Genomic DNA, 13,147 nt, shown 5'->3' with positions numbered 1-13,147 from the left:
GATTTAACAATCTTGTTAGAATTCATGTGTAATTGCTAATCACAAGTAATTTTGAAAATTCCCTACCAGGCAGATGACAATGTGGACCTTTGAGGCTGCTTAGAGAATGGGAGCTTTTGTATGCAAAACAGGAAGGCTAATAGTTCAGGAATATTTGGTACTGGAGGTCTGTGTTATATACTGTTTCTTTGGTTTTAAACAACTGTGATTCACAATATGCCTGAGGTTTGAATACACTTCCGAAAATAATCTGGTCTAACCCCTTAGATCCAGCAGGGTCACCTAGAGCTGTTTGACCGGGACTGTCTAGGCAGGTTTTGAATATCTCCAAGGATGGAGACTCTACAACCTCCCTGGGCAACCTGTGCCAGTGCTCCACTACCCTTACAGCGAAAAGGTGTTTCTTTTCAGACAGGACCTCCTGTGTTTCACTTTGTTGCCCACATTTACTCTCATCCTGCCACTGGTCACTTGTGGAAAGAGCCAGGCTCTGTCCTCTTTGCACCCTCCCTTCAGGCATTTATATGCATTGATAGACTCCTCCAGAACCTTTTCTTCTCCAAGCTGAATAGTCCCAACTCTCCTGGTCTTTCCTCATACAAGAGATGCTTCAGTCCCTTCATCATCTTTGCGGCCCTATGCTGGTCTTTCTCTGATATGTCCATCTGTCTTGTACCTAATAACCCAGAACTGGATGGATTAATTGATTCCCAGAAGTAAAATCCTGTTAAGAAATCTAAATACCTCTTCTGAAGTTCTGTAATAAAACTGATTTATAGTAACTGGCTTTTATACAGTAGCAGACGTATTTATTTTCTATAGTGTATAGGGCTGTAGTGGTGAGGTTTATAGGGATAAAATACATAACAGCTTTTTAACCAGAGGTTTTTAGAATGGTCTATATTAATTAAACCTTGTAGTAGTAATGATGACTATGGAAAGTGAGCTTTTATCCAAGTGGATTGGAGGAGTATATTGGAGAGTTGCTTCATCTATTTTTGACTATAATATCTTTGGCACAGGAGAAGCTTTGGTAGCGTGGTTGTTCTCAAAGCAGTTTTGGAACCCAGTGTTAGTGCTAGACTGATGAAGTTTGTGATGGGAAACACCTCCCATGGTTTCTGACAGTGACTTGGAGGGTGCATAATGAAGCAATAAGAATCCTTCATGCTTTCTGCTCAATTGCTTCTTGTGTGGTTATTGGCCAGTAACTTCTACCAAATTATGCAGAGATGTTAGCTTTCTTAATTCCCTTGTCACAAAGGAATGGAAAGGGGTGGGTGTATGCATATGAAACTTCAAAATCATAACATCAAAATGTTGGGGAAATCACTGCTGACTGAGTCACCTCCTCCCCCTCCAATAACACTCTATGGAAGCAAGTTAATTAAAGCATCAATGTATGGCTGAACTGAGGAACATATTCCTGGCTGCCATGGAGTACTGAAATCACTAATTAGTCTGTGAACCTGGGAAAAGGGAGAAGCTTCTGTTCATAAATAATGCCAGAAAAATGAGCAAAAGATTTGCATGCAGCCAAAGAACAGTAAGCAGTATTGAAGTGATGAGAAACTATTTGTATGTATCAGAAGTTGGTAGTGAAATAAAGTAAATTATTTTCCAGGCTCTCTGTGAAGGCAAGTGTTCCAGTACACTGTTTACTTAGTTTGAAAATTATTAGGTATCTGGAAGTAGATACAAAAAAAGACTGAGAACTAAATTAAAAGTCAAGAAAGCTATCTGTAAAGGCTGAGTCAGTGGTGAAACAGTTGATAATATCACTGAAGAACCTTCACAATTATGGGAAGCAGTATTATTTAACAAAAGATTTGGATTTTGCTGACAAGGTTGCTTCCTAAGTGTCTACTTCAATTTACATATAATTAAGACCTGAAACGCACTGTACACTATTGTAAGAAAGATGGAATTAATAACCTGTTTTTGGGAAAAAATATCTAATGAGCATCTTAGTAACTGTCAACTTTAGCTTTATGGTAGAATGCAAAATGTACAAGAAATGAGTTCATTTACATACTTTCACCCTAACACACAAGCAAAATGATTATATCCACAAGTAATAATGATGCAAAACCCAGGAACAGTTTGCTTACCAATTAAACAAGGTTTAATTATTGAAAAATTTTGCTTTAAAGACTAAATATTACTCTTCAACCCAGTTGTTATTTATACCTTAGTGTGAATATGAAAGCTAGACATTTCCAAATGGAAAAAAGAAATCAATTACTGTCAGAAGAAGATGCCTCAGGAAAACATTAATTATTATTCTGCATGCATTTGACAAATGCTGAGCTGAAATTAGTGGAGTTGGGTTTCTTCAAAGTTCTTAAAGTATTAGGTAAATATCTAGGACATTCTAGCAAGGGCATTTTTCACAACTGTTAATTTGTTTCTTCTGCCATGGAAGATTTGTCCTTAGCAGCTTGAATTAACTGACAAAATGAAAAAAGACATTATATATACGATATTTATAATATAAAAAATTTATATTTGTTTATAGCTCTTAAATTGTCAGATATAGCATTTAAACAACATTGATAATAAGTATTATGTCCTCCCATTTAAAGTCCAAAAAGAAAATGACAGTGCTAACAATAGAAATGAAATTCCTTTTTTTTTTTTTTTTTTTTTTTAAATTTAAAGTGTGTTAGTTGTTGTCTTTGAGTTGCTTTCCTCAAACATAAAAGGCCACTTCTGTGTGATTTTGTTTTGGCTGGTTTGTGTTACTGGGAAGGGGGTGAGGGTCACCTGTGAGAGAAGAGTGGTGGGGAGTTTTGTTTAGTTAACAAAACAAGCAAATCCACAAAAACAAATTCAGCCTTATATTGACACATCAACCACTAGAGATTCATGAGGAAAACGTTTTACTGTCCTTTAAAAATGTCAGAGTTGTTACATTTGTACTAGGAGCCCAGTAATGCCCATCTATCCTATTTATTTCCTTTCTTCCATGCATTTGGTGGTGTTAGATGGGAATAATCTAATTGCTTTATGTATTAAATCATATTGACCCATTGCAAAGAAAAGTTTGATAATGTCAAAAACATTTTTTGCATAGTTTGGTAAAGTTTGAAAAATATTATCTGCTCCTACATAGATCGTGTGTTAACAATTGACGTGGAATGGATGTAATATTAATTGTTTGGTATAGTTTTTATTGACCGTATTTCAGTATAAATGCTGCTGAAATAACTTTGAATAACTGAAAAAGGCTTGGCAAAAATTATTTATTAATTTTGTACAGTGTTTGAGATTTGTGAGATGCTGAGAAAGGTTAAACCCCAACTTTTTTCAAAGGAAAATTGATCAGTGCTAAAATGTCAACTGTCTAGGTACAGCAGCATACTGGCATGCAAACACTGCTCTCTTATTTCAGGTTCCCCAGCTGCATAGCATTTGCATTGTGACATTTTGTTACAACATTAGCAGGGCAGCTGATGTTTCAAAATCAATCAGTTTGTGTTGGTATGAGACAGCCTGCAACTTAGTTGGATGTTAAAGGTGTTTCTCTGAAATGTAATTAACTTGGATTTGTGTGTTATGGCAGTGTCTGCATCTCATGACTTGTTAGTGGTGGCTGCAAAATCGTACAACTATGTAACATTATCATTCTGCAATATCTTAAAAAAAAAAAAAATTAATACTAAGGCTTTCTCAGAAGTATAAAACCTTTCTAGACATTATATCTGAAATTTAATTTAAGGCAAGTTTTTTGGTGCCTGGTGCACTAAAATGCCTTACTGGAGAATTCATATCCTCTAAAACTACTTTTTAGAGAATAACAAGCTAAAATTCAGGTTTGTTTGAAAATGAAGTTGTTGTAAAGTTTTGGAGTTTCTATTCATCAACAATGCTTCTAATCAGAGAGAAATGCATTAAGAAGCCTTTTGTACTATTTCTCCTTCCATTTAGGCTGTATTCTGGAAAGAAATGTACATCAAAACTAGTTTTTGTCACTGAAGGCAAGTCAAATTGCAGTGGGAAAGAGATTTTACCTGAGCGATTTGTTTGAAATAAAATGTCAGTGCGTAGTAGAGTTTCCCTTTTTATGTAAAAGCATGGCCTTGATTATGTGTATTGAGAAACACTTGTAGTTGGACTTTGTATAAGTGGAACTGAGACCTAAAGGCCTATTACTTACTGTAATTGTGCTGGGTAAGTGCGCAGTTCATGTTCAAGGGCAGGTTGGATGGGGCTCTGAGCAACCTGGTCTAGTAGAAGGTGTCCTTGCCCATGACAAGGGGGCTGGAACTAGATGATCTGTAAAGTCACTTCCAGTCCAGGCCATTCTATGATTCTGTGTTGATCCTAAATATTATAAATATGTAATGAGTACTCTGATGTGTGTAGTGTGTCTGTAATAATATAGTGAGTATTATGACACAGTCCTTAGATAAGCAGAACTGAGATGTTTCTACAGCATTGTTTCTAGCCTGTTCTCTATCTTAAAATGGGGATGAGGGGACGAAAGCTTCCCGAAGGCTTTTGTTAGCATCTCCTGGAGATTGTTTTCCTTTTGATCAAACGGAGACTTCAGAAGGATAGATAAACTAGGGATAAGGAGAAAAATCCTTAATTAAGGTAAAAACTTTAACAGAAAACATCTTACTGGTTTCCCCTTTTTTTCAGCTATTCCTGGTCAAGGGGAAAGCTGGGATCTATAATTCTAACTCTCAGATATGCCATGGCTCTGGTGCTGTCAATTAAAAAAACCATCTATGTCAGGCTTTGGTTACATGAAAGTTGATACCCTACTAGATTGATTACATCTGGAAAACATCTTCCAATGCTGGCCAAACAGATCTTTGAATAAAGTTTGTCTAGTATTAATGAGTTAGTTGGAAAAAATGTAGTGGCTAGTAGTGTTAAATAGCTATCTCTAAATGGAGTCTATTTTTCAAAAAATTTGGTAGAAAGACGTGAGTAGGTATAGTAGTGTTGGATTAGCAGAGTAATTTGTTTAATTCCACAGAAGGTAATTTCTAATTGTATACAGTTTCTTTAGATATACTAATATCATGTTATATTTTACTCATATATTTGGTTTCATTTATCTTTTACCCTTTTTCCCTCTTGCAATTCACTGCTGTACAGGCTCATACTCACCTGCGTGATGCACTTAATGGAATCAAATAGACCATAGTCAGAGGTGTGAGAAGGAAGACTGTTTCTAATAAATGTACAGCATAATGTTTTTTAATCATTATCTAAGAATTGAATGGTTTGAGGAGCGATGCAGTCAATAGCACCTCTGTTTTCTGCCAGAGCTTGCTTGTTAGATGAATAGACTTTAAATTCCTGAAAATAGGCTTATCATTTAGTCTTTAATGGAGATGAATAGTTCATATCAGGACCTTTAGCAGCAGGTTTAAAGAAGGGAAAATTTTCCCTTCCTCTGTCTTATTGGTCACCATGTCAGATCCTGCTTTAGCTCAGCTCTAAGCTAAGTTTGTTTCTGACTTTTTTTTTTTCCCCCTCAAATATTACCATTGTATTAGACATTTCAGCAAGATGCTGTGTTAGCATCTTGTTAAATCTAGTTAAAATGAGCTAATTTTAGTGTGACCTTACAGAAATGCAGTGGCCCAGTGTCACATCGAGAAGGCTTCTGTGAAGTCTACATCTTTAGAACCATGTCTTTGTTTATTTTTTTAATTTGTGTTCTGCACACTTGTTGACATTGATTAAGCTGTTGCCTACAGAAACAAAGTTGTCAAGTCCATGTTAGCATCAAGGTTTCTGCTTTGTTTATTTTGTTTCACAGATTTCCCAGGGAAAACCCAGTAGAGATAACAGTTATTGGTACATTTAAGCCCGCTATATAATTGTGAGGGTTTGAGTTTAGTTGTGTGTTTGGGGTTTTTTTGTTGTTGTTGTTGTTTTGGGTTTTTTTGGTGATTTTGTTGGTTTTGTGTTTTGTTGTTGTTGAGGGTTTTTAAATACCCTTTTTGTACTAACCCATAGCAGTTTTTTGACTCCTCTAAGATAGACAACAAAGCTTTCAAAATATTGTGAAATCTGTACTTTAGCTGAAATTTATCAACCTCTTACTGATATAAAATGAGTATATATACGTAAGTGGTGGATTGACTCTGGCTGGCAGGAAATCCTCTCCCTGCTCTTCCAACCTTTCCTGGAGAAGAAGTTCAGGAAGGGCAAAAATAAGAAAACTCACCAACTGAGGTAAAAACAGTGTACTAAGTGATAAAAAAAAAGAAGAAAAAAACCCACAAGTGATGCTTAGCACCAGCAGACTGATGCCCAGCCAGGCCTTGAGCAGTGACTGCTTTGGAAAAGTTACCCCTTAGTCTTATTGCTGAACATGATGTTCTATTGCTGAACATGATGTTCTAGCCCTTTCTAAATTTAGACTTAAGATACTTCGTTTTTCTAATGTTGTTAAGTATTCTTTCTCCTTTCTTAATTTTAACTGCTGCATGATGTGGTACTGACCTTGCCTTGATCTGCATCACTCACCCCAGCTTTCACCAGCTCAGCTCAACTCAGCTCTGAGATGTCCACACATTCTTGTCTGTGACTCACTCTGCTTCCTGCTCTGATGATCCAGGCCCTGGGACTGGAAATATCTGAAGTTGGCAGTGTTTAATGTTCTCTCTAAATTAAACTGCTTCAACATGATTGGAATTTGGAGCTATATTCTTTACTTGGCAACATTTTGATGTCTTTCATGTCTCTAAAATATCAAATGTCATGTTTTCCCTTTTTTTTTTTTTTTATTTCCTGGTAAAATGATCTTTATGTTGAGTACCATATAGAGATGAAAACAAGGCTATGCTTGCAGGAATTTGTCTAAATTTAATTTCAGAGTTGTTGGAAAAAGTCTTCAGAATCCTAGTTTGGACTCTGTAATAGGGAAAGAAATCCTGTTTAAAACCTAAAATTCTTATCTGCTTGAAAACATGAGCAATAATCTAACATCACCTTTGTGAAAGCTGATTTTCTTTACACTGTGGGTCAATTAGAAAAAATATAATTGTGAGGAATGACTTTGTATATGAAAATGTTAAGTTTTATGTTTATAATCCAAGTAAGTTGAAGCAAAATGTTCTCTTTCAGTTAAAATTGTTCAAATATTTTGATGAGGTTTCCTCAACTGTGTTTAAAGAAAACTGTCCTTAGTTTTAGGATAACTTTATTTTAGTTTAGAACAGTGTCATGAGGATCCCATATCTTAATGAAAATAAACATTTGCTCTAACCTTGCAAAGTGTTTAAGATTTGAAAGATGTTAGATATTATTTTCACAATAGAAAACTCCAAGATCACTGGTTTTGATTCTCAATTCCTACAAACCTCTCAATTCCTACAAGTCTCCAAAATCAGTTTTAAACCAGTGTTTCGGTTAATTGATAGTATTTATGTAGCAATGTATTTTTACTGTATATATATAACTTTATTGTCAGTCTTTCTTCAGGTTTTGAATGTTACTTTTCTTTGCTACTTTCATCACTGTCCAGTTTGACTTCCATAAACATCTTGTCATAAATGTATTGTTTATAGCAAGGACATTTTTTTTCTGATTAAATGTGATATTTCAAGTACTGTGTAGAGAAAAATACCATATACTTGTCTCATGTGAAAGGATAAATGCGTGTGTGAGTGTGCACACAAAGATTGTTTTTTGTGTCATTTAAGTTATTAATGGAAAAGAAGCAGATGGTATTTTGTGTAATTCAGTCTCTGCTCTGATTTTAGCCAAGTGGAATTACTTGCTGGTGTTTAGAAGGCATCCAAGTTATTTTCAAACATAATTTCTGTTTTTCTGATGGTGTTTAAAGCAAAATTGGAGGTTTACTTTACCAGGGACATGAATATAGAACAATAAGTATATTGGCCTTTAAAATTCATTGGTAAAAACACAAGGTTTTTTTTTTATCCTTTTATACAAATGTAAATTGTATATAATATGGCTTCATGGAATATATTTACATGGGATCTGTTGAAGGCTGTCTAGGCAGAATAGGACTTCTAGTTCAAATATGTTTGGGAAAAAGTATACCACTTTCAGTTATGTCTTCCTGTTTAATTCAAATAGCATTGTAGTTTTAGAAAAATGTTTTTTCACTGTTTGTTAACTTGTAAATATTTCTGCTGACTTCAGATTCTGGAAGGCTGTGCTTAGTTATTCTTAATAGGAGAAATTGTCTTACCCAATGTTGTGTAAAGCTGTAACAACGCAGAGTGACTTGTTACATAATTTCTGGTTTTTGCTATCAGTTTTCTTAAGCTGACATTTTATTAATTGAACTTCTGTTTTCTTCCAGCTGACAGCACGATCGCTACCTTCCATACAGTCTGATGAGAGACTACAACCTCTGCTTAATCATCTCAGGTAGCATAAACTGAAAGCATGAGTATATTCCTTCATACAAATTAAAGTAATTGTATTAGTAGAATACTTTAGGTACAGGTTTTTTTTTCAGACACTTCATCTGTGTAAATTGCTTTGACTGGAAAAAACCCAAATGGAACTCTTCAACTTAAGAAAAGCTTTATAAATGACAGGATCACAGATTACAGAATATTCTGAATTGGAAGGGCCCCACAAGGATCATTTAGTCCAACTCTTATGTGAATGACATGAAATATAATTTATAGAACTGGTATTTTATAGTAAGTGCAGAGTTGTTAAGGTTCTTTATGAACAAAGCAGATTCCAAGTTACACTGCTCAGAGCATGGGCCTTCCTTGTTGCAAGTTTTCTATGCTCTGTGCTGTTTTTGGAAGATTTCACTGTCATTGATGAATGGAGTCCTAATTTGTTCTTTCAATGGACCTGAGGATGTTGATGAAAGTGAACCATTAGAGTACTCTCCAACAAAACTAAATAGTGTGCCTCACTCTTTAGTGGTACATATAGATATATAGATATATGTGCTTTCTACTTTATTTGTAGGAAAGGGAAGAAGAGTAAGAAAAAACACTTTCTTGATGTTCTTCAGGTTAAGCATCCGGCCTTTTTCATATATGTGATTGCTTTTTACCACTTTATATGGGAGAGTTTTCTTACTATGGTAGTATGAAGGAGGACAAGGCCCATACAGTTAGAGGAAGATGGCTTAGAATCATAGAATAATTTAGCTTGGGGTGAACCTCTGGAGACGACTTGATGGTTAGATCAGGTTACTCAGGTATTTATTTCTGTTGAATTTTTAATATCTCTAAGGAGAGAAATTTACTTAGATATTGGATGTCTGTAATGAAATCTCTGTTTTTGAACATGTACAGCTTTGCACTAAGATTACTGAAACTATGGTGCATGAATTAGAAATGTAATTTTTGAAGCTCCATCAAGGCAGCAATGCACAGGAATTAGGATGCAGATGTAGTTAGCATGCTCCTTATTTCCTGTCGTGCTCTGCTGCTTGAGGTATTTGTACCCAAAACCTGACATTTTATTTTGATTTTTTAAAAAGTCTCATAATTTTTAATTTATAGGGAGAGGTTTATATTTCGTTGTTTTTAGTGGAAGTCAGAATAGGAAAAATAGCTTTTGTTGTATCTCTGCTTATTTACGTATGATTGGACTTTGTTCAAGAGCAGTGATTGAGAACAAGTATTGCAGTGTAACTGTTCCATAGCTGGTTAGGGGTACTTCTGAATGCCTGTAACCTGCAGTGTTTTTATTACCATACATCTCGCTGGGATTTTAAAAAATATGCCTCAGTGGCATACCTTTCTCCACTTGAAGATAAAGAGCAATTAAGTTAGCTTTTTATAAACTGTGCTCTCTAGGAGTAATTACTGAGAAACTGGAAATTTCATTTGATATATGCTATGCATCTATGTAAGTGGAACTGTCTTTTCAGCGATCAGTCCTATCTATGCTTTTTTTTTTAAAATATGGGAAAAGGTTGCAAAAAAACCCCAAACTACTTTAACAGAGGTACTGTATCCCACATTTATGCTACTTTTTGTACATTCTTAGGTTACCTTGGTAGGTATGCTACACAACTGGTAAGTTACTTCCATTTTGCTTCTGTGAAAATGGAGGGACTGATTCCAGTATTTTTTGTCACCTACTGGAAAAAATTATACAAATGTTTCCAAGTTGCCTTTTTGCAAGTTCCTTTAAAATGAGGAAAATATATCAAACCTTACAACTTGAAAAGCAGGCTCTGGCAGTAAACAGACAGGTGACCAAATAGGTCATCTTTGTTATTTATCTGTGAATCTGTGATTCACTGTGCTTCATCTTACTCATAAGAAAAGAGAATATTAGTTAGTTGTAGACTTTCCTCTGCCTTCATTGTGTGAGTTCTTACAGCAGTATTTTCTTTTTGGCATATGTCAATAGAACTCTATCAGGGGAGCAAAAGCTTAGATAGAAATGTATGAAAAGAGCATACAGTTGAAGGTTACAGAATATTGTTTAGTTGTTAACGCCCAGCATGTTTTTTGGCACCTTTTCATGTCTGCTTGTGATTTATAAATTAGGTAGTCGCCCGAAATGGTGGTCTTACTGTGTATTCTGTCCTCATAGATATTGTATACCATGCATATGTTTTGTAATTGGATAGTTCTGGACTAAAAATGTATTTTGTCTATGATTAGATACTCTTGTCCAATTCTGTTTCATTGGTGCTTTCTAATACTACTTGTACTAGATAAAAAAAAAAGAGAATGTTTTTAATTAAAATGTTTAAACATTTGCTGCAAGGTTGTGTTCAGGGATTTCCCATGCTCATAGTAGGCTACAAAGAGATTTAAATTGCTAAAACTGGTAAAATTTAATAGAGATGGAAATCTTTGTCTAAATGCATGAGAAGAACACTTCTGCAACTCCTGCTTTTTATGGGGTGTGTGATGACATCATAGGGGTGTAACACTCTACTGTTTAAAATCTTCAGCGGGAATAATTTCGAATAGACAAAAGCTGTTGTATGTAATCCCATCAAACTACTATAAGACTGGGCCTGTTTCTGAATTACAGGGAGAAACTGAGTTGACTTTATTTAATCTGGTTAAAGAGAGGCTTAGGGATGATCAAATTGCAGCTTACAACTGCTTGAAGGACAAATATCATTATACTGGAATTCTCGATGGTGCCAGAGGATATGACAAATGACAGTGGTCACACACAGCAGCTTGGGAGGTTTAGATCAAACACTGGGAAAAATGTCTATACCAGAATGATAGTGCAGCAGATTGGTCAGTGATATGGAATGTTGGTTCATGGAGATTTTTAGGATTCAGCTGGAAAAATCCGCAGCTCACCCGACTAGTGTTGGCAGTAATCCTGTTTAAAGCGGGATGTGGGACTAAATGGTCTTCTAAAGTCCTTTACAACCAACACTTATATGATTCTATTAATTCTGTCTTCAAGTGATAGTTCATAAGGTTGATACCGAAACCAAGTGTTTTGCAAGACTGAATTTTTTTTAATGGATAATGCAATACTCATGCAGACATATTCATCCTCCTTATCACCTGCGCTCATCTCACAAGCAAGTACAGAAGAACGCACACCTTGATGAACTGTCGTTATTTATTATCCTGAACACCTACAAAGTGCCCTTCATACCTTCACTAAATCTCGAAATACACTGACACATCTGTGAATAATACAATATTTATCAAAACCGTCCTACAGCTGTTTATTTGAAAGACATAGATCCTGTTCTTGGAAGCATTGATGTAGTGGAAGTTTATTCTTGGTCAACAGCTGTGCAAGTGTATGTATTGATCTTTAGTTTCAAGATGTTTTAGAAAACTTCTGGTAACTAAAATATTGGATTTTAGAAAAGCAGATTTGGAGTGATTGAAGGTCAGGAAGTAAGTTCAAGAGCTATGTCGAATAAGAGAAAGAATGAGTCCAAAATAAGAGCTAAAACTGAAAGCAAAAATATAAGAAAGTGAGAATGATCCCAAACCTGAGTAGTTGGTGTTGTAATATGTTTTCAGACCAGTAGTAAGAAACTGTTTGCCTACATTTAATGATGTGAAAAAAGTGAGGACTATTGTTCATAGAACAAAGAATAGTCTGAGATTTTTAGTTTTGCAAGATTGCTGAGATTTTTGTACTAGAAATGTAGCGAAAAAAATGGCAATCTGTGGAGAAAGCAGTGCGATTTTTTTAGGATGGAACCAAGGGACTTGGAGAATCCCTACTGTAGAAAATCAGAAGACCTGGCACCTGAAACTGCAAACCTGAAAGCTTTAGTCCCTTGAGCTCCTTGGGACAGGAATCCAAGAGCTTTGCTGCCAATGGCCATATGGGTAGTGCTGGCCTTTGTGCCTAACCCCAATCTACCACATATTCTCTATAAAGCTCATACTCTTTTTCAGAGCACCACCTTTGAAGGTAATTTGTAGGGCTCAGCTTTTTAGTGAGTAGTGTCAGGTATCAAGAAAATTTGACCTTGCAAAGGTCATACGCTACTTTTTAATGTAAAAAATTAATAACTTTTCCTGTCTGTGTACCATGATGAAAATATTTGACCTTCTCAGAGACTGAAAAGTAAAATTTCTTCTCCCCCTCAGCCCCTCTTAGCTCTGAGTTTTCTCTCCTTGCAATAGATTTTTCTACCAAGTCCAGATGTAATGGTCAGTAAGATTCAGAGAGCATGTCCTGTTTTAACAGTAACTTACGAAGTCTTACTTTGTTCACTTTTAGGAAAACTTGTGTCTTCTCTTCAGACCTTCTCTTCCTAGGCCAACCTTTTCTACGGGAGCTAGGAAAAACTAATTTTCTTCAGCTTGGCAATTTTTTTCAGTATGAATATGATTCTAATAAATACTTTAGGATATGAGCAGGTGATCTAAAATGATTATGGTGGAATAGCTTAAGAAGTTAGTAGCACTCATCCAGGGATGTGATCATTTACTGGTTTTCTTAATTGAGTGTTTAAAAAAAAAAAGTTGCCTAAGAAATAACTGTTAACTGTTGTTCTGTGCTTCAATTGTAATTTTTTAGCACTGTGATTTCTGTTTTGTTTGTAGTTTGCCTAAGTAAAGAGATGCAGATCTGTTTCTGCAAGGTAATTTAGATAATTCCTTAGTAAAATCAGTAGTAATAGACATACATAGCTCAAATACTTTAAATTATTTATCTTATTTTATATTACCTTGTTGTGTAATGAAAAATTCTATTAAGTACAGCAGGCTTT

The 13,147-nt window shown here is 35.3% G+C and overlaps 1 protein-coding gene across 1 annotated transcript in view; it reads left to right on the top strand.

Annotated features, from left to right (window-relative positions):
- PRIM2 (DNA primase subunit 2) overlaps nucleotides 1–13,147 on the top strand; it is a 95,411-nt gene that overhangs the window by 45,589 nt on the left and 36,675 nt on the right. Inside the window, exon 7 of the mRNA XM_027888653.1 lies at nucleotides 8,303–8,370. Within this exon, the coding sequence (XP_027744454.1) occupies nucleotides 8,303–8,370 (68 nt within the window). The remainder of the gene's footprint in view (nucleotides 1–8,302; nucleotides 8,371–13,147) is intronic.

The sequence above is a fragment of the Empidonax traillii genome, unplaced genomic scaffold (genome assembly GCF_003031625.1).
Source record: "Empidonax traillii isolate 1590-97213 ecotype Southwest subspecies unplaced genomic scaffold, ASM303162v1 scaffold243:size714344, whole genome shotgun sequence".
Lineage (NCBI taxonomy): Eukaryota > Metazoa > Chordata > Aves > Passeriformes > Tyrannidae > Empidonax > Empidonax traillii.
Note: the sequence above shows the minus strand (reverse complement) of the source record. Positions and strands in the feature narration are given on the sequence as shown.